Source organism: Lissotriton vulgaris, chromosome 8 (genome assembly GCF_964263255.1).
Source record: "Lissotriton vulgaris chromosome 8, aLisVul1.2, whole genome shotgun sequence".
NCBI classification, from domain to species: domain Eukaryota; kingdom Metazoa; phylum Chordata; class Amphibia; order Caudata; family Salamandridae; genus Lissotriton; species Lissotriton vulgaris.
The window spans coordinates 1,428,582,250-1,428,609,853 of NC_141696.1; the positions used below are offsets into that span (position 1 = coordinate 1,428,582,250).

Sequence of the window (27,604 nt, forward strand, 5' to 3'; positions counted from 1 at the left end):
CCGACTATGATGACAGCAATCATTCTCACACCTGCCAAGTTACAGCACTATCGAATTTGGTTGAACTGTCACCTGTTTTTGTAGACCAATTCTTTGAGAGCCTGTCTGATATGATGTTCTCACCCGGACAGAAATAATAATTTGGAGAAGCTTTCCGACACACAGAGTTCCCATGAACTCTGAATTCGGCCTTCAGTTTTGAACAACAAAAACTGCTAAAAGCGTTGGAACTCTATTTCCCCGTTCAAGCATTAATTCTTTTGAATTGAACATTTTTTTAATATTGACCCCTTTTTTTGGCACGAACAATACTTTGCTTAAGGTAAAAACTATTCTTAGAGAACAGAAGCTTCAACTTCTATTTCTAAACACATCTAGAGACATAATAAGTTACACCAGCCTCTAGCACATTTATTGCAATGCATTTATATGTGATGATTTATCTCGCCCTTCTTCTGTTTCAGAGATATTTCATGTGTAATTCTTTTTGCATAATCGTTCAATGATTTCATATGCAATAATTTTTGAATGATTTCTATGCTTCAAAAAACGTACAGTACCTATAATTTTCATATATTACAATATACGCCTATTTCAAATGCATTTATGTATTTTGGGGTGGGCAATGTTACACATGCATCTTTTTGCTCTAGTTTTAGTAATTTGATGGACATGAACCCGTGGAGTGGGTGTTGCGTGCTTATCTAGGATCCTGATCGATACTGTAACCTTAGGCCCCTATTCGGCTATAAATCCATTTATTCCCTATATTGGCATAACCGTTCAAGTGCGATATTCAGAAAGTCATCTCTGGCCTCACACGAAGAGAGCCACATTCCAGAATAGTTCTCTGCCACTTCCTTTGCAACCAATTAGTGCAATGACAGAGCAGAAGTCACTATCTGAAGATTCCTAGATTTACACTCCGAGTTCTTTAACAAGATAAAAACTCAGCAAACCTGGAAATCCCCGCTTGCTGTGTTTTGATTAGTAATGGAACTCTAATGAGCAACTGATAGCTATCACTTCCTAGTGACATCTTTAATTGACGTCTTATGTCCAGCAAACTTACGTCAAACCAGGCACCTGTCAGGTATAAATATTACCAACGTTGCCTTAAGCAAGGGTCCTGTTGCTAGCTGTCTGCAGTACGCTGATGCTGCTGCCCGTCGCTTGACACTGCTGATACCATTATCGCTGCTAAAGCGCGAACGATGGTGTGGTGAAACTAGGAGCTGAACAGCCGTCCCTCTGCGAAGAGCCCAGCAGATGCCAGCTGCCCGCGGACGCTGTCCCCCCTCCTCCTCCTCGACGCGCTGAAGAGAGGCGCTGCCTTTCTCCTGCAGAGAAATCCAGCTCCAGCGTTTCTGGTCTGCCCTCGTGGGTGACTGGGATCCCGAGTTCCCCCTGAAGGAGATACCAGACCTCCATCATTCTATTCAGAGGTATGGTGTTGACTAAACCCTTAGTGAGAATTCTTGAAGCAAACCTTGGCAAAACCAACTTAAACTGAAGCTACTTACTTACTCCCCTCCCAAGTATTAGGCTTAGGTCAGGTACACTGGGGTAGGCGTAGTTAGAAGCACCAGTTGAGTATTTTAGCCTAATGTATATATGAATGTATATATGTTTTATTACTTTTAAACCATTGTATGGCTAAGAAACCATATCAATGCTTTTACAGTATTATCTTGCAATACTTATCTTACTGTATGTACTTTTTATCATAACAAGTCTTGCAATTGTGGCAATACATTTCTCTTGTATGAGAAGAAAGACTGTTCAATAAATGTTAACCCTTTATTGACAAACGCCCGTCTCTCTATTCTCTACATATCGTGAAAGTAAACTGCACTAACCTGACTGAGTAAAAAAAATGTCTATTGTTTCACACGACCCTAGAGATTGACTCTTGATCTGAGGAGCAAAGTTGTCATGTTGCACGGTTGTTGGAAAACTGAATCCCTTCTTGTCTGTGCCAGGGAAGCTGATCACTTCCTATTTCAGTCAAGAAAGTTTCCAGTGACCTCTGAGCTAGTTGGTAACAAACCCAATTAAGTTTAGCATAGTCAGTAGAGGCCTGGAAGATCCGCACTTCTACGTCGATACTACTGTTTATGGTATTCCAATGCGCAGGGCCTAGTGGGAAACTAGGAACTACACTACACTACGGCCTTTTTCCAGATTAAATGCAGCTTCGGCAGTGTCTGTAGCAGTAGTAACTCAAAGCGACAGGCAATGACAGGTAATGAGCGAAACTCGGAGTGAGCACAGCGTTAATGCGCAGCCGAAATTGATCTATCCGGATACATTGTATCTCGTATCAAAGCAGTGTCCATGAATTGAAGCGCCGCTCACCTTCCTCCGTTCGCGTCTCATTCAAAAGCCGGTTTTTCTGTTCCGAGAAACTCCCGTCCCCCGTACCGGCGTAATCGACCTCAGCAGTTTCGGATGTTCCTTAGAAAAACTCGGAGGCACTCAGCACCGAACGCCGAAGCAGCAGCAGACGCCATTGACCTCGAGGTGAGGCGGGGGAGGAGTCAGGGACAGGTGCTCAGGCTACGTAGTGCGTGTTAAAAAGCCAGCCTTCATCAGTTGTGCCAAAAAGTGCAGCAAGACAACACCCTTCCCTGGAAAAAGGGACATTTTTTTTTACTTTCGAGTAGACAGTCACAAATTACATTGTTTTCACATGTCTTCATTCCTAGACCAAATACTAGTGAGTGGTTTATTCTAACATTCTTAAATGTACTTTGTAGGTGGAACATCTGGTGGCGGGGCCAGCGTGGAGGTGGTGGTGCTCGACACGGAGGAGGAGGGCAATTCTTCAGGGGAGGAGGCGGTGGCTCCAGTGCCGGCTGTGAGAGTTGAGACGGTGGTGATGGCGGGCAGAGGTAAGCTCTTATATATTCCTTACTTATTGAGATTGAAGACATGGCTGGGAAGGAAAGAATATGAGATGCATGGCTGGGTGAATGATGAAGCAATGATTGGTGGAAGGACAACAGCCTGGGTGGGTGACACAGAAACTGTATGTGTCCATAATATACCTGGATCATGCTACTATCTGACTCTTAGATAGCATATGTGTATCTAGAGCAGGGGTACTCATAGTACGGCCCGCGGGCGGGTGGCGGCCTGGCAAGCCTTCCTTGGCGGTGCGCAGACCTTGCAGACAATCACTGCTCCCCCGGCCCCCACAGATTAGAGGCTTTGTTGTATTTCACCTGTTAGCGCCCCTGCATCTCCACTCTGACAATCACTGCTCCCCATGGCCCACACAGAGCAGAGTGGAGATGCAGGGCCACAAAGAGGTGAAATAGAACAAAGCCTCTGCTCTGTGGGGCCGGGCAAGCAGTGATTGTCAGGTTGGAGATGCAGGGGCGCTACAACAAACAAAGCCTCAATAATATGTTAATGGTCTTTTAAAGGCCTGTTAAGTACTTTGGTGTGGCTGTCTGTGTGCGCGTTGAGGAAGCTGTCTCAGCCCGGGCTGAAGGATGACACAGACAGACACACACACAGTGAGATGACAGAGGGGGAGGGAGAGGGAAGGCAGGAGGGAGAGAGAGATGGAGAGGGAGGGCAGGAGGAGAGCAGGAGGGAGAGAGATGTATGTAAATGCTGGGTCTGGTGGCTCAGTGGATGAAGGCATCTGCTGCAGGGACCTGTGTGCAACCTCATGGTCACAAGTTTTCGTTTTGCTTTAGCCCCGCCCCCTCTGACTCCGACCCCACCAGTGCGGCCCTCGGCCACAAACTACACTGTAAATGTAGCCCCTGAGAGAAAGTTTGTGAGTACCCATGATCTAGAGAGAGTAGACGGTCAGTGGATGAACTAAGTGTAACTTTGAAGAGCATGTAACACTGCACCGCACATCCGTTCCAGTGTAGGAAAGGCAAGGAAAAGAAGTTGTAATTTTGTCCAAATACTACCATCAATAGTAGCAGTAGTTTGTATTGCAAGCACAGCATAGATCCGGTTATTACGGTGGCCACTCCCTACCTCTCTTAATAAGTTTAGTAGTACTCAGTCATTCATGTGTGGATGTATCACTGGTTACTCAATAAAAAGCAAAGCACCTAAAGTCATCCCATATGTAAGCAAAAACATCCCATGTGAAGTGATAGATAATCTGATTATTTATCTTCTTCATTTTTCCATTTCTAGTACTCATTTGCACTGTAGGGTGAAAGTTAAATTAATTAAGCAGTAGCCCTTGTAACAGAGTATTCTCAGTGCCACCCGTAATAGAAAAGTAAGAGCTTCGCCACCTGCATGTACTGGACCGGTACAGTAACGCAAGTCTAGGTCACTCATCATGGCGTGCGTCTCTTTTTCTCGGGTGCAAGCTCACTACGCTGGCATTATGCCGGCTTGCAGAAGATAACGTATCAATTTTCCTAAACAAGAGACAAGAAGAAGAATAAGACTGGTGTACTTTCATAGTCGACTCCAAAGGAAGTCCATAGTGCTCGTAGAATTTGTTCCTTAAACTCCCACTAATGTTAGAGCAAAGATGAAGAAGTGGGAGGTTAGATAGATACTGGCCTCAATAGTTATGTAATGCGCTTGCAAGTTGCTAGTTGTACTGCAACACAAATTTCTGCTGAATGATTGACTTAATCTTAAAGCCAACAAGGAGGAAGGAGCTGGCTAGAGCGGCCCGGCAACGGAGGATTGATGCCACTGTTGCAGAATATCGGCGGCTGGTGGCCCTGGAGGACGACGAAAGTGTCCAGTGGACCACAACAACAACGTCGTCTGCATCGGCCTCCGTGCCCCCACGGGCTGCCACCCAGCACAGTGCTCCAGCCAGACTGAGCCGGGCTGCCAAAGCCAAACGCCGACGCCGAGCAGCAAGGACAACAGCTGCCTCTCACAGCCATTGCAACTGCAAGGCACGCCTGCGCCGCAGTACCCTGAGGGTGTCCCGCCTTCAGCAGGAGCTCCACCACTTTACAAACGTGTTGGAGGGGCTCCGCGTGGAGCACACCTTGCTCCGCCAGGAGTATGATGCCCTGGCCCAAAAAGTAAACAGCATCCACCCATAGTGTCCCTTGCCCCTTTTTTAGAGACTTTTGGGGGGTGGGAATCGGGAGTTGCGTTTGGGACTTTTAAAGGACAACCATTGGGGTTAGGGAGGGTCTTGCGGGAGATTATTTTGTTAGGGATATAAATATACTTTTTCAAACTTTATCTGAGCATACCTGTTTTTTACTGCTTGCCTGGTGGGTGGGGGTTTAACAGTAACTTTGTTTTCCTGAAAGTTTAGTTCCATTTTCTTCCTTTAAGTGTAAATGCCCAAATGTTTTCAACACTAAGTGCCTCTCACAGAGTAAGTGAAGTGAATTCAAGAGTCCTAGGACTTTAGTAGTACTACCGTCAGTCTCTCGCCTCTCCTAATACTCCATTATACTCCCTCCCACCAAACGCTTATCTTACCTGTAATTTGTGTTTGAAAGTAGGGCTAGACCCAGGGCTGGCTCCACGAATAAGGTTGGCAATCCTGGGCGGATAAAATTTCCTCATAGCGGTGGTACTAGTGGTGTGACCCAGTGGCAGTTGCATGCCTATGAAAAAAAAGAAAATGAAATCTGGTTTGTCCTCCTGAGCAATACAACGATCTAATAGAGAATATAGCAGGTGACAGTACACTAGAACAGTGCCAGATTGTAGCCTAACAAATGGTAAAGTATAACTACTAATTCGGTTGAAGTTCTTTGACATTATCCATGGGTCTTTGTCAAGCAGAGTAAGAATATATCCTCGGATTTCTTCACCAGCCTGTTGCTATCACCTTATCCTCCCCAGCAAGTGTGTGGATTTATTGCTGTAATTTAGTCACACATCGATCAAAACCACACAGCCCGGGGGAAGAGGGTTAGGGTTTGAAAAATGGATTGGTACAGGGGGTTTTGGGAAAGGTTTTGGGAGACACGAAAAAATAGCACACCATGGACAAACAATTGTGAACATAAACAAATCTTTAGGTACAAACCTATCCATCAATCTTTGAAAGTGCATGCACTACTGCATGCATGTCAGTGAAAAGTAAGTAGTACTTTCGACAACTGTGGAAGAAAGAATGCAACAGTACAGGGCGTGTGTGGAAATATTGATAACTATATTCAACATAAGGTCTCTGTTGCCAGATACCTGAGAGCCTTGCTGGTCACTATAAATCCATTCACAACACTCAATGGGGTTGGTCTGGAAGGTATAGTAGATAGAAAAGGAGAAATTGCTCTTTTTCTAGGTGTCCCCTCACTCACCAGGGTTGCGCCTTGGTGGCATGCTTCATCATTGGGGCCATCCCAGTCCTCTGGGGCGTGCTGCGACTTGCGAATTAAGTAGGAGCACTTACAAATGACTATGTGTGGTGCAGATGTGATAGTGGAGTGGACTAAGTGATGTGTTAAGGGATCAATTTAGAAGCAGAGAGAGATCCAAGAAATGCAGTCACAGTCATAGAAAGAAACAATGGATACTGTATCTGTATGTTGTTGTAGTTGTCCTGTTGAAATTGGTAAGTAAGTTGCATGCAGAAAAAAATTCCTCTTATTAGCGGCACTCCTCCATTCCGTCTGACGCTTTGTCCATAAATGTTGATGACCAGAAGACACCCTGTCCACTGCCTGCCTGGCGGATGCTGAATTGCGGCTCGCTAATGTGAAGCCTGACATCCTTTTTTCCCAATTGCACAGACTGAAACCCGGCCTGTAATTATTCAACGAAAAACAGGTAGTGATATAATATTACAACACCATTGATAAATAAATATAAGGTATGTAGGCTGTGGAGTGCAAAAAGTCACACTTTGATTTTCCTAGTAGACAGTACAATATTTTTGAAAGTGCGTACTCTGTCTGAGTCACCTTTTGAAGGATAAATAAGTATGGGCAAATTAATGTAGCAGATCTTTCCCCTCAAGCTAGGTGTACTGTAAACTGTGTTTTAGAACAAAATTAGACCTTCCCAGCAGTGCTCCCACCCAGACCCTTACTAAAGCCAGTCGCAAAAATGTAGAAGACCCCCAATCAAATCTCAAAAAAGGAGGCCTAGCAGAAAACTGGTGACAAAACGTACTTTGAAAGTAAAAGTAGGCCCAAATACCCCCTTACCCACCGTGGATTGTATTCAAACCACTTGCAAGCAACCAAGCAAAAGTATCCATAGCCAGCATCGCTCCAAGACTCGAAAACCCCCCCACCCAAACCCATGCAATAGAAATACTGCTAACCCTAACGAACCCTAAGTTAAGAATAGTGGCAAAGGCTTTCTTTACCTATGCCAAATCCCCCCTTTCCCACCATGGATTTTCTTCAAATGACTTGCAACCAAAATTACACATTCTCACGAGTGCTCTAAGACCCCAGAAAGTTGCAAAAATCGAGAACACCCCGAAACACATGTAATCCTGCTGCTAGGGCTAACCCTAACGAACCCTAAGTTACAAAAAGTGCCAAAAGGCTTTTCCGCGTGGATTTTGTCCCAACCACTTCTACCCGGTATTAGACCTTCCCAGGAATGCCCCAAGACCCGCCAACCCACCCGCCAAAAAGCATAACACCCCCAAACAGGCCAAAAGCAAAATCTCCTACTTACAATAATTCTCGGCCTTCGGTCCAAATGCGCTGTGTAGCTAGGCCATAAGTCCGGTTTACCACCACGGATTTCCAGAAAAGCAAATGCAATCAAGATTAGAGTGTCCCAGCAGTGCTCCCAGACCCGGAAACTCACCCACAAACAGCCGGAACCCCCCCAAAGAGCACCTCAAAGGCAAGCAAGTCAGCAAAAACACCAAAAAATGTCCGCCTCGGATTTGGTCCAAACCACTTTTATCTGGTATTAGAACTTCCCAGCAATGGCCCCGGAACCGTCAACCCAGGATAAAACGAGTAGAAGACCCCCAAACAGCCAAAGAGCAAAAGTACAAAAATGGGGACTTAGTCATTTTTTTGCAAATTTCCCAAATCACTCAGCGCGCGCTCTGCAGCTAGGCCCTAACTCCCCTCTGCCACCATGGATTTGCTTCAAACCTCTTGCAAAGTAAAGTATCCATAGCCAGCAGTGCTCCCAGACCCCGAAACCCACCCACAAACACCAGGAAGCCCCCCAAACAGGCCCCCGAAAATGCTACATTGAGCAAAATGTCAGAAATAGCACAAAAAAAAATCAGCGTGGATTTTGTCCCAACCACTTCTATCCGGTATTAGACCTTCCCAGGAATGCCCCAAGATCCGCCAACCCACCCGCCAAAAAGCATAACACCCCCAAACAGGCCAAAAGCAAAATCTCCTACTTACAATATTTCTCGGCCTTCGGTCCAAACGCGCTGTGTAGCTAGGCCATAAGTCCGGTTTACCACCACGGATTTCCTGAAAAGCAAATGCAATCAAGATTAGAGTGTCCCAGCAGTGCTCCCAGACCCAGAATTTCCGCCTCGGATTTGGTCCAAACCACTTTTATCCGGTATTAGAGCTTCCCAGCAATGGCCCCAGAGCCGTCAACTCACCCGCAAAGAGGTAGAACAAAACCCCCACAAGTGCTGAGTCTTTCTTCATTGGGCGTAAACCAGCCCTCTGCTTTGATGGAAATAGGAGTCTGGAGGAGGAGGATAGAGGAGCATGTTCTTCTGAACTTGTGAACCTGAGGAATGCAGACTGCGGCACCTTCAAATCAATTAGCAAACAAGTGAAGACAGTTCTACTGATGGGCTTGTTTTTGTGATTAGGTGATTAAAGTTTGAATTATATTAACTGTGCACAACAAAGAAAGACAGACACACAGGAATAAAAGTGAATAAGGACGAAAAAGAAAGTTATTGATTCATTGTCTCATTTTCGGGGCTCGGTATCACGGTCCATGAATAAGAATAAGGCTTCGTCATCATACTCTGCGAATTCAGGCAGGTGAGCTCAGTGTTACCTGACAGAGAAGAAATTCCCTCATCTATGTTGCTGTCCGCCTCGTCTTCATCCGGCGCGCTTTCTCGTACTCTGTAATCTGGTGGTATGAGGTGCTGATTCCTCTTGATCATTGTTAACCTCTCCACATTTTTGGGCGAGAGGCAGCTCCGTTTGGAAGTTACAATGCCACCAGCAGCACTGAAAACACGTTCAGAAGACACGCTTGCGAGTGGGCAAGACAAGTAGTTTAAAGCCAGGTTGGAGAGCTGTGGCCACAATTCTTTTTTCCCATGCCATTACGCCAATGGGTCAGCATTAACATAGACCTCTGTTGAGTCATTCAGATAGTCCTTCACCATCGACTCAAGGTTCTCCTCCAAGGTTCCTCCACTTTGCTTAGCTGTTGCTGTGACCTTTTGAGAACCAAACCCAAGCCGAGCTAGCCAATCCTCTTCAGCCTCCAATGTTGTTACTGTTGTGTCTGGTGGTGCAGATGATCCGGTTGCCGGTCTCTTTAACGGCTGAGAGGTCACTTGTGCCGCAGCCACAGGTGCAGAAGTGGATTGTTGTGACTGGGGATGGCCTGCTGATGCTGATGTACTGCCTTTTCCTTCAATTTGCTGCCGTTCTCTTTCAAACTTCTTGGCTGAGGAGGCTAGCCACTGTTTGTACTTTGGAACATCTTCATCAGCAAAAGGAAAGAATGCTTGGCCTGCCATCGCCTTTTTGTAGCGTGGATCCAGAATAGTAGCACAAATGTAATGCTGGTTTGAGTGGATTATTTTAAGACGTTCATCACCTTCTAGGTGCTCTAATAATTTCTCCGCGAGAACAAAAGGGTCTTGGTTTTCTTCATCTTTTTCAAACACAGAACACACCTCCTTCAGTTGGTGCTCCAGCATGTACAACAATGGGATAGCTTTTCCCAAATTACAGTCCTCCTTGCTGACTGCACGCGTGAAGAACTCAAAAGGACGAATCATGTGTGCCAGGCTTTTAACTATGTCCCATTGCGCCGCACCCATCCTCAGGTCCTCCTTCTGAGCTGTACCCTGTGTTAAGAAATAGTGATCGAGTACCGTATACTGCTCATACAGACGCTCAAGCATGTAGAAGGTTGAGTTCCAACGTGTTGCCACCTCCTGGATGAGTGCTTTCACTGGCATTTGACGTTCATATAGCAGGCTCCTCAGATGCTTCCGGGCCTTAAAAGAATGGCTGAAATGTTTGCACATTTTTCGGCAGGTGTCCACTACCCTGTACGCTGCACTGTCTTTATCACTCAAGAATTTTTTGACAACCAGGTTTATACAGTGCGCCAAACACGCCACTCTGAAATAGTCACCCAGCTGCATGGCCTTAACTATATTGGCACCATTATCCGTGGAAACATAACCAACCTGGCGTTTTTTTGGGGACAGCCAGTCAAGGACCTTTGTGTTAAACACATCCAAAATGTTTTGTGCTGTGTGACGTTTCTCCAAACCAAACATGGCTAGTGTTGCATGTTTCCGAGCAACTTTAAAAACATTGTCCGGGTCAACACCTGCGTTTAGCTTTGCTTTAACCCCTGAAAAAGAGACCCAGTGTGCAGTGATGCACATGTAATCAGCGCCTGCGCCACTGGTCCACATGTCTGTTGTCAGATGTATAGTGTGAACAGCACTCTTCTGCAAAGCTGCCCCAATCACCTCCAGAACATCTTCATGTAGTGCTGGAACCGCAACTCGGGCAAAATAGAACCGGCTAGGAACCTTCCATTTAGGGCAAAGCGCTGCCACTAATTCTAGAAAACCAACCCCTTCTACAAAAGAAAAAGGGAGAAGGTCCAGAGCTAGCATTTTAGCCAGCTTAGTGTTATACAGACGCGTCAGTGGGTGGTTGCGTTCATATTGCGCTTCTGTAAACAACAACTTTTTAATGTTGCCCTGGACCAAGGATTTACGGGATGATGATGATGATATCTTCGACCCAGTTACGCTCGCTGATGAACTTTTTCGAATTGGTGTCTCACTCTCTCCCACACTCTTAGTATGGCTCACATGGGGTGTGCTGCTGACAGGGGTACTGGGTGTAAGTGAAGTGTTTGACACGTCTTCTTCCTCCTCGTCATCATCAGATGAAACATCAACGTTTTCATTACGTGCAATTCGGGCTTCCTTGATCGCCTCTAGGTGCGCAAACCATTGGACAGTGTGCGTTCTCCTAAGATGACCTCTCTGGCCTCCGGTACCATAGTTGGTACCAAACTTACCACGACTAACTCGAAGCTTACAAATGCTACAAATGGCTACGTTTTCCTTTTTTGGGCAAACACTAAAGAAGTCCCAAACTGCAGACTTGAAATGTCTTTGGGAGCCGGAGGAGGCGGCGATACTGGTGGTGGTGGTCCTGCTGCTAATGCCAGATGAAGTGGAGGATGTGGATTGCCGAACTTCAGTACGTTTTGCACTTTCACCATCACTAATTGAGGTCGAGGTGGATGGAGGTCCCTTCTTGCGAGGAAGAAATATGGAAGCGGTAGGTGTTGGTGTACTAGTTAACTCCAAATCCAATGATTGTTGTGTTGCCTCCTCGTCAACATCATCATCACGCTCAGCAGCTTCTCGGGATAGGGTCAAAATGTCTCTTTGCTGCATGCCCGCTGGGGCTGCAGTGACCTTTATGATGACTGGCTCGTCGTCGTGAGAGGCTTCATCAGCAGCAGTATCCGTCACTTCTTGTTGAGCCTCATCACACTCCATAGCTATGAGTTTTTCAACGACCTTCCTTTTACGCTTAGGTATCTTTGTCAGATCATGGTGTGCCTCACTCTCAGACTGCCGTGATGATGGTTCCCAATCTTCATCCAGATCATCAGAAGGAGGTGGGCTTGAAGAAGATGTAGACACCCCCATTGATCTTTTCCTTGCTAGGGATGTGGAAGACAATGAATGATCATCAGGAGGAGAGACTTCCTCAAATGATACCTCGGTTTGATTCTCAATTTCCTGATGTGCCCCTACTTCGGGAGGAACAACTATTGTGGGCACTTGTGACCCTCCATTCACCTCTGCTTGCGCATCTCCTTGCGCTGCCTCTCCTTCCACATGTACTTGGGCTTGTACTTCCACATGGTGTAGTTGTTGCGGCTGTGGTTGTTCAACAGTTGTCAGATGAGTTACAACAACCTGTGTTGATTCAGGGACATTGCTGCTACTTTCTTGCGATGAGCCAACATCACTGGTCGATGGTGATTGAAGAAGTACACTGACTGCCTCTGAAGCACTCAAGGGCTTTGACTTAAGTTGGCATGGTGGTGGAGGCACTGAACCCAACGGGGGTGCTGCTCCCAGCTTGGTCCCCAGCAGATCCCGCTGCTGCTGCAGGCGTACTTTTTTTTTTGCTCCAAAAAAACGCGGCGGCCGGCACACCGGCCTCCTTGGTAACTTGCTTCTTCTGCTCCTTACTAGCAACTTTCTTGCTAGAGGAGCTACGGAGACCTTTTTTTGGGGCCATCTTCTTCAGAGCAGGTCAGACAGCAGGCTGCAGTTGCACGAATTACAGAGTTGTCTGAGGCCAGACGTGATGTCGTGTGACGTTATGCTGCACACACACACCGCTGCAGGACTTCTTCCTGGCACTGGTGGTTCTCTTGAGTCTTGTGCACCTAAAAGCAATGGAAGACAGAGGAACATCAGTTCAGTTATACACCCCAAAAAAATCGGAAAAAAAACTGAAAAATCAGCACAATCCCATGCCCTCCATGATGCTTAAATTCAAGACACCCCACAGAAAGACTGGGCACATGCAACACTCACTAGTCACTACCCCTGGTGAAAAGGCCACAACAACAGGCCAAAAAAACGAAAATCACAGAAAAATCAGCACAATCCCAAGCCATCCAGCCCCTCCATGATGTTTAAATTCAAGACAACCCACAGAAAGACTAGGCTCATGCACCACTCACTACCCCTGGGCATAATGGATGAAAGCTAGGCAAAATGGGTGCAGGCCTGAGAACACTGCCTGCATTCAAAATGGCCCAGTCCATCACAGCACATGGCCAGGGCCTGTAGCAGCACTCAAAATGACCCCCAACCACATGGCCTGTCCACAACAGGCTAAAAAAACGAAAATCACAGAAAAATCAGCACAATCCCAAGCCATCCAGCCCCTCCATGATGTTTAAATTCACGACAACCCACAGAAAGACTAGGCACATGCACCACTCACTACCCCCTGGTGAAAAGGCCACAACAGGCCAAAAAAACGAAGATCGCAGAAAAATCTGCACAATCCCAAGCCATCCAGCCCCTCCGTGATGTTTAAAATTCAAGACAACCCACAGAAAGACTAGGCACATGCGCCACTCACTACCCCTGGGCATAATGGATGAAAGCTAGGCAAAATGGGTGCAGGCCTGAGAACACTGCCTGCATTCAAAATGCCCCCCTCCATCACAGCACATGGCCAGGGCCTGTAGCAGCACTCAAAATGGCCCCCAACCACATGGCCTGTCCACAACAGGTCAAAAACAAAAATCACAGAATTATCAGCCCAATCCCAAGCCATCCAGCCCCTCCATGATGTTTAAATTCAAGACAACCCACAGAAAGACTAGGCACATGCACCACTCACTACCCCTGGGCATAATGGATGAAAGCTAGGCAAAATGGGTGCAGGCCTGAGAACACTGCCTGCATTCAAAATGGCCCCCTCCATCACAGCACATGGCCAGGGCCTGTAGCAGCACTCAAAATGGCCCCCAACCACATGGCCTGTCCACAACAGGCCAAAAAAACGAAAATCACAGAAAAATCAGCACAATCCCAAGCCATCCAGCCCCTCCATGATGTTTAAATTCAAGACAACCCACAGAAAGACTAGGCCCATGCACCACTCACTACCGCGGGTGAAAAGGCCACAACAGGCCAAAAAAACGAAAATCACAGAGAAATCAGCACAATCCCAAGCCATCCAGACCCTCCATGATGTTTAAATTCAAAACACCCCACAGAAAGACTCAGTGCACCCACCACTGAGTACCCCTGGGCAAAAGGCCCCAAAACAGCCCAAAAATCGAAAATTCCAAAATTGTAGTTGAAGCAACTGTAATGCCCCAAACAAACTTACTTGTGAAATTTCTAATCCAAAAGTGATCCAAAGAAAGTCAAAAAGGCCTCAAATCCAAATATCCAGCAGCATCCACAAAAAGTAATCCTTCCAGCTCCAGATCCAAATGAAAAGTGACCAGGAGATGGACAAAGCACTGGGAGGAGCCTGCTGGACAGGAACAGGAAGTTGAAGACTGTGGGGCACTTCCTTCCTCCCACCCCCCCCTCCCCAAAATGGACTCCTCGCAAAAAAAGTGCAGGCAAATGTCAACCTGAGGAGTTATTCAGATAAAAATCATCATTTCCAGAAGGTTTATGCTGCTTGCTGGTGGATTTCTTGTGCAGAATTGCAAATTTTATATTTTTGCGAGTGCGAGATTGTTGCTGCTCGCCGCATCTCCAAGCTCGCAATTGCGAAGTACCGCGATACGTGATCACGGCGTACTCGCGTTGACAAACTCTCGCTGTAAAAGTTGGCAAGCCGCGATTACGTAATCGCGCTTGCCAAATTCCCGCGGGATCCCGCAGCAAGATCCAAAATGGCGCAGCACTTGCAAAATATCAAGAAAAATAACTCGGCAAACGATGAATGACGGGAAGTAAACGCCGCGCGCCGCAAAATTGTATCACCAAGAAAAAAAAATCTGCTGCGTGCGAATTTGCGGATTTTGCGGGAAATTCACAAATCTCGCGGATTGCGAATTTACCGAAAATCCGCAAAATCCGCGAGCGGAATGGATTTTACGCCCATGCTTAGGTTCATGTAAACAATGTCCTGGATCTGAATCATCTATGAGAAATAATGTTCTAGAAGATAAGTTCACTTTCTATGTTGATCGTGGAATGCTAGAGTTTGGTGAATCATATAGTCCCATAACCATTCTCATTGTGCATCCATATTTACTGAGGAACACAGAACAGTCTCATCTTTTATAGAATGTAGAGAGTAAAGTGTTCAGGGGCTGCAATGGAAGCCTATGCCAGAGTTTATTTGGGAAAAGTTAACCACTTTGACAATTATTTTGAAACCAGGTTCGCCCACAAAATTGATGGAATGATAAAAGACGTATCAATACAGTAGACATGTTGAAAGACAATAATGTGGATCGCTGAAGTGCCAAGTTCAGGTTTGGGGAGCAATATGTATCTCCCATCCTGGAAAGGAAAAGGGACCATCAATGGAATAAATGGGAAGCTCTTTGGTCATGAAAAGGGTACCAAGATTCACAAATGTCAAAGCAGATTTTTGCCCATGGGAAAAGTAATTTTCATCCTAATTTGCAATATGAATGTGATTGCCGGATTTGACTACTACATCATCTACACATTAGATGCCTGGGAGGCAACAGTTCGTCTGTATACTTGCACTTAAAATATATGGGAAGTAGCATTAGTTTTGCCTTCAAAAAGGTTCCCCCTAGGATAATTTATACTGCCTATCAAACCATAAAAGTAGGCAAGACTCTAGACTCAGACAAGTTATTAGTTCAATCAATCAATCATTCTGCATTGATATAGTGTTGTTAATCACTTGTGAGGGAATCCAAGTGCTGCTGCAGGGAGGATGAGATCCGTAGGTGAAGTAGAAGGTCATTCCAGGACTTTGCTGTGAGGTAGGAGAAAGATCGTTTTACACTGTTGCTGCGGGGAACGAGGGTGCGTGGACGAGGCAGAGGGATGGGGAGTACAGGTGTCTGGATGGAAGTGGGAAGTTCAGTCAGTGGTTGATGTCAACTGGTCCTTAGTGGTCAAGGGCTTTTGAAGGTGTAGATCAGCATCTTGAACTGTCATCACTTCTGAATGGGAAGGCTGTGGAGCTCATTGAGATTGGGGTTGATGAGGGTTCTTTTAGGGAGGTCAAGGATGAGCCTGGCTGCTGTGTTCTGGATATTTTGCAGTCTCTTGAGGAGGTGTGAGGTGATTCCTATGTAGAGTGCATTGCAGTAGTCCAATTGGCTGCTGACAAGGGCTTGAGTAATGGTCCATCTGGCGTCGATGGAGAACCACTTGAAGATCGTGAGTAGCATGTGGAGAGTGAGTAAGCAGATGGACGATGCAGGGTTGATCTGTTTTTCAATGAGAGATTGCTGTCTAGTATGATGCAGAGGTTGAAGGGGTGGGTGGCCGGTGTGGGTAAGTGTCCTAGTTTTGGGGGTGCCAACAGGCGTTGCTCCATGGGGAGGTGTTGCTCCCGAAGATCAGCTCTTCTGTCTCATCTGTTTTGAATTTTAGCCAGTTGTTTCTTGTCCAGTCGGCGATGCTCTTCATGCACCTGCAGAAGTTGGTTAATGTGTCAGAGGGTCTTCTGATAGCGAGAGGATGAGCTGGATAGCATCATCATAAGATAAGATGTTTAGTCCATGCGATGTGTCTACTTTAGCCGGGGAAGTCATGTAGGTGTTTGACAGTGTAAAACTGAGGGCCAAACTTTTAGGGATGCTGCAGATGGTGTTTTTTGATTCAAAGTTGAAGGGAGGAAGGCGGATTCTCTGGTTTCTTTCTGTGAGGAAGGAGGTGATCCACTTAAGGACGTCTCCTTGGATTCTAGTATTGTGAAGTCTTTGGATCAGGGTGTGGTGTAATACTGTGCTGAATGCTTTGGTGAGGTCAAGGAGTATCAGGGCTGCCATGTTCCCTTGGTCAGGGAAGAATCTGATGTTGCCTATGATTTTAATCAGGGCAGTGTTGGTGCTGTGGTTGGTGCGGAATCCAGATTGGGAAGTGTCCAGAAGATTGTTGTTCTTCAGATGTTCTATGAGTTGGTGGTTGATATCCTCCTCCTAGATTTTTGTGGGAAAAGGCAGCAGAGAGATGGGGCAGTAGTTCTTGAGTTTGTTGGGGTCGGCAGATAGTTTCTTGAGTAGGGGTGACTTCTGTGTGTTTTATTTTCTTGGGGACGGCAACTGTGGTGATGGATGTGTTAAATATGGCGGTGAGCTTGCTGCTGATCATCTTACTTTTGAGTTTGGAAGATGTGGTGGGGGCAGGGGTCCATGGTTCCTCCTGAGTGGACGGAGCTCAAAACGTCTGTGGTGTCTTGCTTAGTGAGCTGGTCACAGGTGGTGAGCAGGTGGTCATAGTGTTCCTCATTCATGGCAGCAAGACGGTTGTGGATGTCGGTGGCTTGGTGTTTGAAGTTTCTGTAGATGGTGGAGATCTCTTGGTGGAAGTAGTCTGCCAGTGTCACAGAGTTCCTGTGAAGAAGTGTTGACATTTTTGGTGGCTGAGGGGCTGGAGAACTGTGCAACGATGTTGAAGCATCCTTTGCTGGTGGATGGCGCCTGCTTCAATGCAACCGGACAAGACACTACTTTTCATCTTTTTCTGGAGTTGGTGGTATTAGTTGTGGGCTGTCTTGAATTTGGTTTCATTTGGCTCCATTTGGTTGATCTTTACAGGGGAATGCTCATGCACCACTGAGGTGCCTTTTTATTCTAAGACATGCAAACGTTCCTGCTACTTTCTAGATGGTCAGAGATTACACAGATTTTTATGGAAGGTGCTACCCTTCCAACTAAATTCATTTTACATCTCAGTTCCTGGTTCTTGTTTAAAAAAAAAAACTATTGTTGAATAGATTCAGGATTGGATGGTAGATGAATCAATCATTATCCTTGTCAAGGTGGGTTTCTTCTAGAGAATGCTATTGAAGTAAGACTGTATCATGAAAAATGTTGTGTTCAAAAGATTGGCTATTTCTAGTCTTATGAGACTGCTAGAGAAAGTTTGATGGCATCATCAAAATGTTTAAGAACAAAGAGATGGCTTGGTGCACAGTGATGAGTTTACTGAAAAGTTCTACTGAGTTTTTTGAAGTTGGTGAAAGATTGGGTGCTCCACCAGGTAGCGTAACCGTCCGAGTACGCTCAATGAATGATGCTTGGTTTGCGCACAAACGTTGATAGTGCGTCCCTGCGGTTGGGCACACCTTTGGGTTCGTCACAAAAGGACAGACTCCGTTGTACTTTGATTATTTATTGTTATTATAAGTTCAACAAATTAATTTGTATTGCGTTTTCATTGGGCGAATATTTCATTTCATATCCTTATTTAGTTGATAACAGTGCACATTTGTAGTGAAAAACGAAAACGCTCTGATGCATTTCGGGCATTGGCCCTTTCTCAAGGAGCTCTGTTGGTGAAAATAACATCATTGGTATACGCTCTAATGTATAAAATTCATCACACAATGACCATTCGGTCTTAATGACCGTATTGAACTTAGTTGTTATCTGTAAAAGCACATGAGACAGCTCACAGAGGAAGAGAACACGAGTATTCAGGCAAGGAGCTTATGGGGTATCCAGGCTGGAGGTCTTTGGGCAGAAATGGAGATTTTCAAACAAGCACTGGAAGAGAGAACCGCTCTCTCCAAAAGAACGGTGTCAACGATTTCACTAGGAAGAGTTGGGGAGAAGGGGTCAGACAATCAGTAGGCAAAAAGTGCCTCAGGGATTGAATATGGTCTTAATTGGGTCTTGAAACAACAGGGACAAAAGATAGTGGGCTACAGGGGATACTGTATGGCAGCATAAAGGGTCTATGGAATAAAAGGCCTCAGGGAATGATCCTTTGGAACACAGAGGGGCATTGGAAGGAATGACCCTGGAGGATGGCGATTTGAGCAACAGAACAAAATCACAGGTCACAAATCTGAGAGATCCTAGACTTTACAAGACAACCCACAGAAAGACTAGGCCCATGCACCACTCACTACCGCGGGTGAAAAGGCCACAACAGGCCAAAAAAACGAAAATCACAGAGAAATCAGCACAATCCCAAGCCATCCAGACCCTCCATGATGTTTAAATTCAAAACACCCCACAGAAAGACTCAGTGCACCCACCACTGAGTACCCCTGGGCAAAAGGCCCCAAAACAGCCCAAAAATCGAAAATTCCAAAATTGTAGTTGCAGCAACTGTAATGCCCCAAACAAACTTACTTGTGAAATTTCTAATCCAAAAGTGATCCAAAGAAAGTCAAAAAGGCCTCAAATCCAAATATCCAGCAGCATCCACAAAAAGTAATCCTTCCAGCTCCAGATCCAAATGAAAAGTGACCAGGAGATGGACAAAGCACTGGGAGGAGCCTGCTGGACAGGAACAGGAAGTTGAAGACTGTGGGGCACTTCCTTCCTCCCACCCCCCCCCCCCTCCCCAAAATGGACTCCTCGCAAAAAAAGTGCAGGCAAATGTCAACCTGACGAGTTATTCAGATAAAAATCATCATTTCCAGAAGGTTTATGCTGCTTGCTGGTGGATTTCTTGTGCAGAATTGCAAATTTTATATTTTCGCGAGTGCGAGATTGTTGCTGCTCGCCGCATCTCCAAGCTCGCAATTGCGAAGTACCGCGATACGTGATCACGGCGTACTCGCGTTGACAAACTCTCGCTGTAAAAGTTGGCAAGCCGCGATTACGTAATCGCGCTTGCCAAATTCCCGCGGGATCCCGCAGCAAGATCCAAAATGGCGCAGCACTTGCAAAATATCAAGAAAAATAACTCGGCAAACGATGAATGACGGGAAGTAAACGCCGCGCGCCGCAAAATTGTATCACCAAGAAAAAAAAATCTGCTGCGTGCAAATTTGCGGATTTTGCGGGAAATTCACAAATCTCGCGGATTGCGAATTTACCGAAAATCCGCAAAATCCGCGAGCGGAATGGATTTTACGCCCATGCTTAGGTTCATGTAAACAATGTCCTGGATCTGAATCATCTATGAGAAATAATGTTCTAGAAGATAAGTTCACTTTCTATGTTGATCGTGGAATGCTAGAGTTTGGTGAATCATATAGTCCCATAACCATTCTCATTGTGCATCCATATTTACTGAGGAACACAGAACAGTCTCATCTTTTATAGAATGTAGAGAGTAAAGTGTTCAGGGGCTGCAATGGAAGCCTATGCCAGAGTTTATTTGGGAAAAGTTAACCACTTTGACAATTATTTTGAAACCAGGTTCGCCCACAAAATTGATGGAATGATAAAAGACGTATCAATACAGTAGACATGTTGAAAGACAATAATGTGGATCGCTGAAGTGCCAAGTTCAGGTTTGGGGAGCAATATGTATCTCCCATCCTGGAAAGGAAAAGGGACCATCAATGGAATAAATGGGAAGCTCTTTGGTCATGAAAAGGGTACCAAGATTCACAAATGTCAAAGCAGATTTTTGCCCATGGGAAAAGTAATTTTCATCCTAATTTGCAATATGAATGTGATTGCCGGATTTGACTACTACATCATCTACACATTAGATGCCTGGGAGGCAACAGTTCGTCTGTATACTTGCACTTAAAATATATGGGAAGTAGCATTAGTTTTGCCTTCAAAAAGGTTCCCCCTAGGATAATTTATACTGCCTATCAAACCATAAAAGTAGGCAAGACTCTAGACTCAGACAAGTTATTAGTTCAATCAATCAATCATTCTGCATTGATATAGTGTTGTTAATCACTTGTGAGGGAATCCAAGTGCTGCTGCAGGGAGGATGAGATCCGTAGGTGAAGTAGAAGGTCATTCCAGGACTTTGCTGTGAGGTAGGAGAAAGATCGTTTTACACTGTTGCTGCGGGGAACGAGGGTGCGTGGACGAGGCAGAGGGATGGGGAGTACAGGTGTCTGGATGGAAGTGGGAAGTTCAGTCAGTGGTTGATGTCAACTGGTCCTTAGTGGTCAAGGGCTTTTGAAGGTGTAGATCAGCATCTTGAACTGTCATCACTTCTGAATGGGAAGGCTGTGGAGCTCATTGAGATTGGGGTTGATGAGGGTTCTTTTAGGGAGGTCAAGGATGAGCCTGGCTGCTGTGTTCTGGATATTTTGCAGTCTCTTGAGGAGGTGTGAGGTGATTCCTATGTAGAGTGCATTGCAGTAGTCCAATTGGCTGCTGACAAGGGCTTGAGTAATGGTCCATCTGGCGTCGATGGAGAACCACTTGAAGATCGTGAGTAGCATGTGGAGAGTGAGTAAGCAGATGGACGATGCAGGGTTGATCTGTTTTTCAATGAGAGATTGCTGTCTAGTATGATGCAGAGGTTGAAGGGGTGGGTGGCCGGTGTGGGTAAGTGTCCTAGTTTTGGGGGTGCCAACAGGCGTTGCTCCATGGGGAGGTGTTGCTCCCGAAGATCAGCTCTTCTGTCTCATCTGTTTTGAATTTTAGCCAGTTGTTTCTTGTCCAGTCGGCGATGCTCTTCATGCACCTGCAGAAGTTGGTTAATGTGTCAGAGGGTCTTCTGATAGCGAGAGGATGAGCTGGATAGCATCATCATAAGATAAGATGTTTAGTCCATGCGATGTGTCTACTTTAGCCGGGGAAGTCATGTAGGTGTTTGACAGTGTAAAACTGAGGGCCAAACTTTTAGGGATGCTTCAGATGGTGTTTTTTGATTCAAAGTTGAAGGGAGGAAGGCGGATTCTCTGGTTTCTTTCTGTGAGGAAGGAGGTGATCCACTTAAGGACGTCTCCTTGGATTCTAGTATTGTGAAGTCTTTGGATCAGGGTGTGGTGTAATACCGTGCTGAATGCTTTGGTGAGGTCAAGGAGTATCAGGGCTGCCATGTTCCCTTGGTCAGGGAAGAATCTGATGTTGCCTATGATTTTAATCAGGGCAGTGTTGGTGCTGTGGTTGGTGCGGAATCCAGATTGGGAAGTGTCCAGAAGATTGTTGTTCTTCAGATGTTCTATGAGTTGGTGGTTGATATCCTCCTCCTAGATTTTTGTGGGAAAAGGCAGCAGAGAGATGGGGCAGTAGTTCTTGAGTTTGTTGGGGTCGGCAGATAGTTTCTTGAGTAGGGGTGACTTCTGTGTGTTTTATTTTCTTGGGGACGGCAACTGTGGTGATGGATGTGTTAAATATGGCGGTGAGCTTGCTGCTGATCATCTTACTTCTGAGTTTGGAAGATGTGGTGGGGGCAGGGGTCCATGGTTCCTCCTGAGTGGACGGAGCTCAAAACGTCTGTGGTGTCTTGCTTAGTGAGCTGGTCACAGGTGGTGAGCAGGTGGTCATAGTGTTCCTCATTCATGGCAGCAAGACGGTTGTGGATGTCGGTGGCTTGGTGTTTGAAGTTTCTGTAGATGGTGGAGATCTCTTGGTGGAAGTAGTCTGCCAGTGTCACAGAGTTCCTGTGAAGAAGTGTTGACATTTTTGGTGGCTGAGGGGCTGGAGAACTGTGCAACGATGTTGAAGCATCCTTTGCTGGTGGATGGCGCCTGCTTCAATGCAACCGGACAAGACACTACTTTTCATCTTTTTCTGGAGTTGGTGGTATTAGTTGTGGGCTGTCTTGAATTTGGTTTCATTTGGCTCCATTTGGTTGATCTTTACAGGGGAATGCTCATGCACCACTGAGGTGCCTTTTTATTCTAAGACATGCAAACGTTCCTGTTACTTTCTAGATGGTCAGAGATTACACAGATTTTTATGGAAGGTGCTACCCTTCCAACTAAATTCATTTTACATCTCAGTTCCTGGTTCTTGTTTAAAAAAAAAAACTATTGTTGAATAGATTCAGGATTGGATGGTAGATGAATCAATCATTATCCTTGTCAAGGTGGGTTTCTTCTAGAGAATGCTATTGAAGTAAGACTGTATCATGAAAAATGTTGTGTTCAAAAGATTGGCTATTTCTAGTCTTATGAGACTGCTAGAGAAAGTTTGATGGCATCATCAAAATGTTTAAGAACAAAGAGATGGCTTGGTGCACAGTGATGAGTTTACTGAAAAGTTCTACTGAGTTTTTTGAAGTTGGTGAAAGATTGGGTGCTCCACCAGGTAGCGTAACCGTCCGAGTACGCTCAATGAATGATGCTTGGTTTGCGCACAAACGTTGATAGTGCGTCCCTGCGGTTGGGCACACCTTTGGGTTCGTCACAAAAGGACAGACTCCGTTGTACTTTGATTATTTATTGTTATTATAAGTTCAACAAATTAATTTGTATTGCGTTTTCATTGGGCGAATATTTCATTTCATATCCTTATTTAGTTGATAACAGTGCACATTTGTAGTGAAAAACGAAAACGCTCTGATGCATTTCGGGCATTGGCCCTTTCTCAAGGAGCTCTGTTGGTGAAAATAACATCATTGGTATACGCTCTAATGTATAAAATTCATCACACAATGACCATTCGGTCTTAATGACCGTATTGAACTTAGTTGTTATCTGTAAAAGCACATGAGACAGCTCACAGAGGAAGAGAACACGAGTATTCAGGCAAGGAGCTTATGGGGTATCCAGGCTGGAGGTCTTTGGGCAGAAATGGAGATTTTCAAACAAGCACTGGAAGAGAGAACCGCTCTCTCCAAAAGAACGGTGTCAACGATTTCACTAGGAAGAGTTGGGGAGAAGGGGTCAGACAATCAGTAGGCAAAAAGTGCCTCAGGGATTGAATATGGTCTTAATTGGGTCTTGAAACAACAGGGACAAAAGATAGTGGGCTACAGGGGATACTGTATGGCAGCATAAAGGGTCTATGGAATAAAAGGCCTCAGGGAATGATCCTTTGGAACACAGAGGGGCATTGGAAGGAATGACCCTGGAGGATGGCGATTTGAGCAACAGAACAAAATCACAGGTCACAAATCTGAGAGATCCTAGACTTTACAGTCCCTCTCACCGAAAAAGAGCGATATCCCAGGTAGACTTGGTGGGAAAGCAGGCATGAAAGCCTCACAAAAGGCAGAGTGTGTAGACATTGTCAGTGGGTTCCTATGAACAATCTTTTGGTCCATACACTTTCCAACGAAGCAAATACAATAGAGTACTCTTGACTCCCTTGGCGTACAAGAATGTGATGGACCTCAAACTCCATGTGATCATTCACTCATATCAGAGGAGAGAGGCCCTCAAGAAAAGATTAAGCCCGCTGCCCAATAAGGTAGAAGCAAAGGAGCATGAACCACTGAATGCATTGCCAAATCATCAGGCAATTGGAGTTTCAGTTTCAGTGGGTTGATGACCCTGAAGTTAGACGAAGGACCTCAATACCTGACCTGTAGCTTACAGGGTCCTTCCATTTTAAAATTATTGGTGAAGAGTGATACCCCTTCTCCTTCTGTGCAATTAGGCTCCAAATGTTGATGTTTATTGGGTTGCACCTCCATGTGTTCCTTTGACGCTTGTAACCGCTGTTCAATGTTTTTTTCGACTTGAGATGAAAGATCATTATAGTCCTGGATGAAAAGTTGCTTGCGGTTCTTGGTGGATCTACAGTTGAGCTTGTGGATCCTTTCCTGTTACACAGTGAAAAAGGGAAGCGCCAGTGGCACCAGGCTGTTAGATATTGTATGAAAACTTTACTAAAGGGAGTATCTGTTCCCATTCTGAGGAATTAGTGGCTAACAAACATCAAATAATCTGTTACAATGTCTGATTTACTTGCTCTGCCTGCACATCAGTTTGTGGGTGATAGGCAGACAAGAGTCGAGCATCAGTGCCCAAATGGTGCACAAGCTCTGCCAGAATTTAGAGATGAATTTGGTGCTCCTTTCAGATATTATAACAGAAGGCAGACCATGAAGCCGTATGACATGCTGAAGGAAAAGAGGGACTACATCCTTCGAAGTGAGGAGTTTCTTTAGAGGTACAAAGAGTGCCATTTTAGAAAACAGGTCTACAGTTACCCAAACCATATTGTGTCCATTGGAATTGGGAAGGCCTTTGATAAAAGACATGCTTATGTTATGCCTTAGTTATGGAGGTACTGGAAGAAAATATAAGAGTCCTTTAAAGTGGCTTTCCCAAAACGCGAGATGCACCAAGCCAATCTCTCGTCAACAGTCGACTGGACTACTGAAACACTCTCTACGTGTGAATTGAGGCCCACCTACTTTAAAGACTACACATCATCCAAAACTCTGCAGAAAGACTCCTCCTAAATCACCCTCATTGCACCCACATAACACCCCACCTCAAACACTGCACCGCTTCCTGGTTGAGAGGAGATGCCAGATTGAGCTCCTCACTTACCCATTCAAGGCACTGTACAATTCCCGACCCACCTACATCAACCACCGCCTAAAATTACATAATCCCCCTGGACATCCCTGCTCTGCCTTACTTGTGCTGACCCATACCACCTGCATATAATTTATTAGAGCAAGAGAATGCTCCTTCACCTACCTCACATCCAAAGCCTGGAACAGCCTCCACTGCACCTCAGTACCTCCCCTACTATACAGGAGTTCCATAGAATGTTACAAACCTTGCTCTATGATTGAGTCCCTGGACCTTGTAAGCACCTGGATAGGCTCAAAGGTGACAAGTTTTGCTCTGCAAGTCAACAGATAGGAAAAAATAAATACTACTTTGGTTGCATCGGGAGTGAATGGTGCAGGCTTGCACAAGAATTGCAACTTACATTGGCTCCAGACGGCATAGAATTTGAAACTGTGCCTAAAAAGCGCTCGGGTGGGGCCAGAGTGATAGGGGAAAGGTTTGTTATGGTCACGGTCATAGACTGTGCCACAACAAGGGTAGGGAAAGACATGGGCTTATGATCTGGGCTCCCAAAATCGGAAAGTTGAATTATTGGGTATGACACTTTTGGTATTGCTACTAAATCACTTAACAAAAGGGAGTGCACAAACGATACCTAACTCAGCCCTGAGTGTCTGATTCTCCTACCATAAGGATTGGACATCAGTTTGCATGTCTGCCAGTGTGCAGGCCTGGTCCACTGCACTGTGGGTCTACTGTGTTAAGGCTTGGGCAAAATCATGTGTGTCGAAAAGATCACTAGGGTCTATATCAACAAAGCAGAAAAGGCAGATGTGTCTTGGCTTTCTGTTAAGGCCACTTACTTGGAATACTTGTCTGCGGGGATGATGCTGGACCTTCACTCTCATCTAGGACGAATCATGACTGAGCCTACAACCCCAAATCAGCAGGTGTCCCAGAAGGGACAGGGGGAAGGTAAGAAAGAAAGCGAAAGATCCTTGACTTCAAAACCTTCTGTAGGGAAACCTCGAGAAACACTTCTCTTATTCTGATTGTTGAGGATCTTCTGCCAGACCATGGCTTGTCTCAGACGGGTGCTTTATACCTGTTATAAATTCATAAGAGAGAGAGAGACCTTAGTTTACCCAAATGTTCAAATTACTGTACATCAGCTCTCCTTACACACAAACAATAATTCAGTACATATATCTGGGTATTTACAGTCTATTAGCTTTAACCACTACTTGAGTGTCTGACCCTTACTTCGGGGCCATCCTTTACAATGGAGTAGAGATAAAGATACAAAAATCAATGCAATTAAGTAACATTTTAAGTAATTATGTCTTCAGTCTCACAACGTGCAATATAAAATCACACACTTAGTTAGAATAAATCTATAGCTGAACACAAGAATCCATAAGAGGATATTTTAGGTTAGGGTTTCCTACCACCAATAAAGTCAGGAGGATGGTTTTTAAAAGAGTTCTCTAAGCATGGCAAAAGGGATCAAATTAGAGTCCAAAAAATAAGGAAAAGTCCATAAGTATAGGCAAGGGAAGTGGAGAATAATCCGGAAAGTTCTAGTCTCATCACTCTCCAAACAGTTCCAAAGCATCAAAAATGCAAGTTCATCACTTTAGCAATTTAACTTTTTGCAAAAGGACAGTAGATTGGGCTCTGAACGCAGGTGGAGGGGGAGGGAGTTCCAGAGCCTCGCTGCGGTATAGGAGAGTGAAAGGTCCCCACATCTGGCTCTCTTGATTCTGGGAACTGTGACATAGAAGGAGGAGGTAGATCTGAGTTGTCTGTTGGGGTGGTATGGGATGACCAGGGAATGATTAATGGTGGCACCCATTTTCCAGAAGGCACGGTGGGCGATACACAGGCCCTTGAATTTGATTATTTTCCTGACAGGGAGCCAGTGGGGATTTTTCAGTTCGGATTTGACAGGCAGGTGACGAGGAATCTGGAGGAGGGTTGACGCAGCCCGGTTCTGGGTGACCTGGAGCTTGCTTAGGGTGGCCTGGGGGGCCCCTAGGTGGAGGGCATTCCCAAAGTCCAAGTGAGACAGAATGAGACCCTTGATCATAATCTGCTTAGCCTTGAACGGTAGTAGGGGGAGGATTTTCCGGATGAGCCTGAGTATACCGAAGCAGGTGGCTGAAAGTTTAGCTGCTTGGTAATTGAAATTCAGAGACTTATCCAGCCAGACACCCAGGCTCTTGATTGTGTCCTTGGATGTGGGATCAGGTCCAAGGCAAGATGGCCACTGGGAGTCAATACAGGGGTGGGGGGAGTTACTAAGACCATCAGCTCGGTCTTGTCTCTGTTCAGTTTGAGACAAGATGATGTCATCCATGAGGTCACCACTTCTAAACAGTCTCTCAGGTTGCAGGGCCTGGTGTGAGGTTGGTTCAGGGCCACCACTAGCTGAGCATCATCCGCGTAAGAGATATAAATATTAAAGAGCGTAGGGCTCAGGGAAGAGCCCTGCGGGACACTGCAGCCAAGGGGTTTGCTGGGGGAAGTGATTTCACCCTCGAAAACTTGGAAGGAGTGATCAGACAAGAAAGACTCAAACCATGTGATTGCTTTCGTTGAGACTCCTAGATTCATAAGTCTGCGCAGTACGATGTTATGATTTACAGTGTCGAAGGCAG

General features: G+C 45.5%; 1 protein-coding gene across 1 annotated transcript in view; it reads left to right on the forward strand.

The window, feature by feature from the left end:
• LOC147698870 (uncharacterized) overlaps positions 1-27,604 on the forward strand; it is a 352,061-nt gene that overhangs the window by 306,712 nt on the left and 17,745 nt on the right. The window contains exon 32 of the mRNA XM_086935488.1: positions 2,760-2,894. Within this exon, the coding sequence (XP_086791614.1) occupies positions 2,760-2,894 (135 nt within the window). The remainder of the gene's footprint in view (positions 1-2,759; positions 2,895-27,604) is intronic.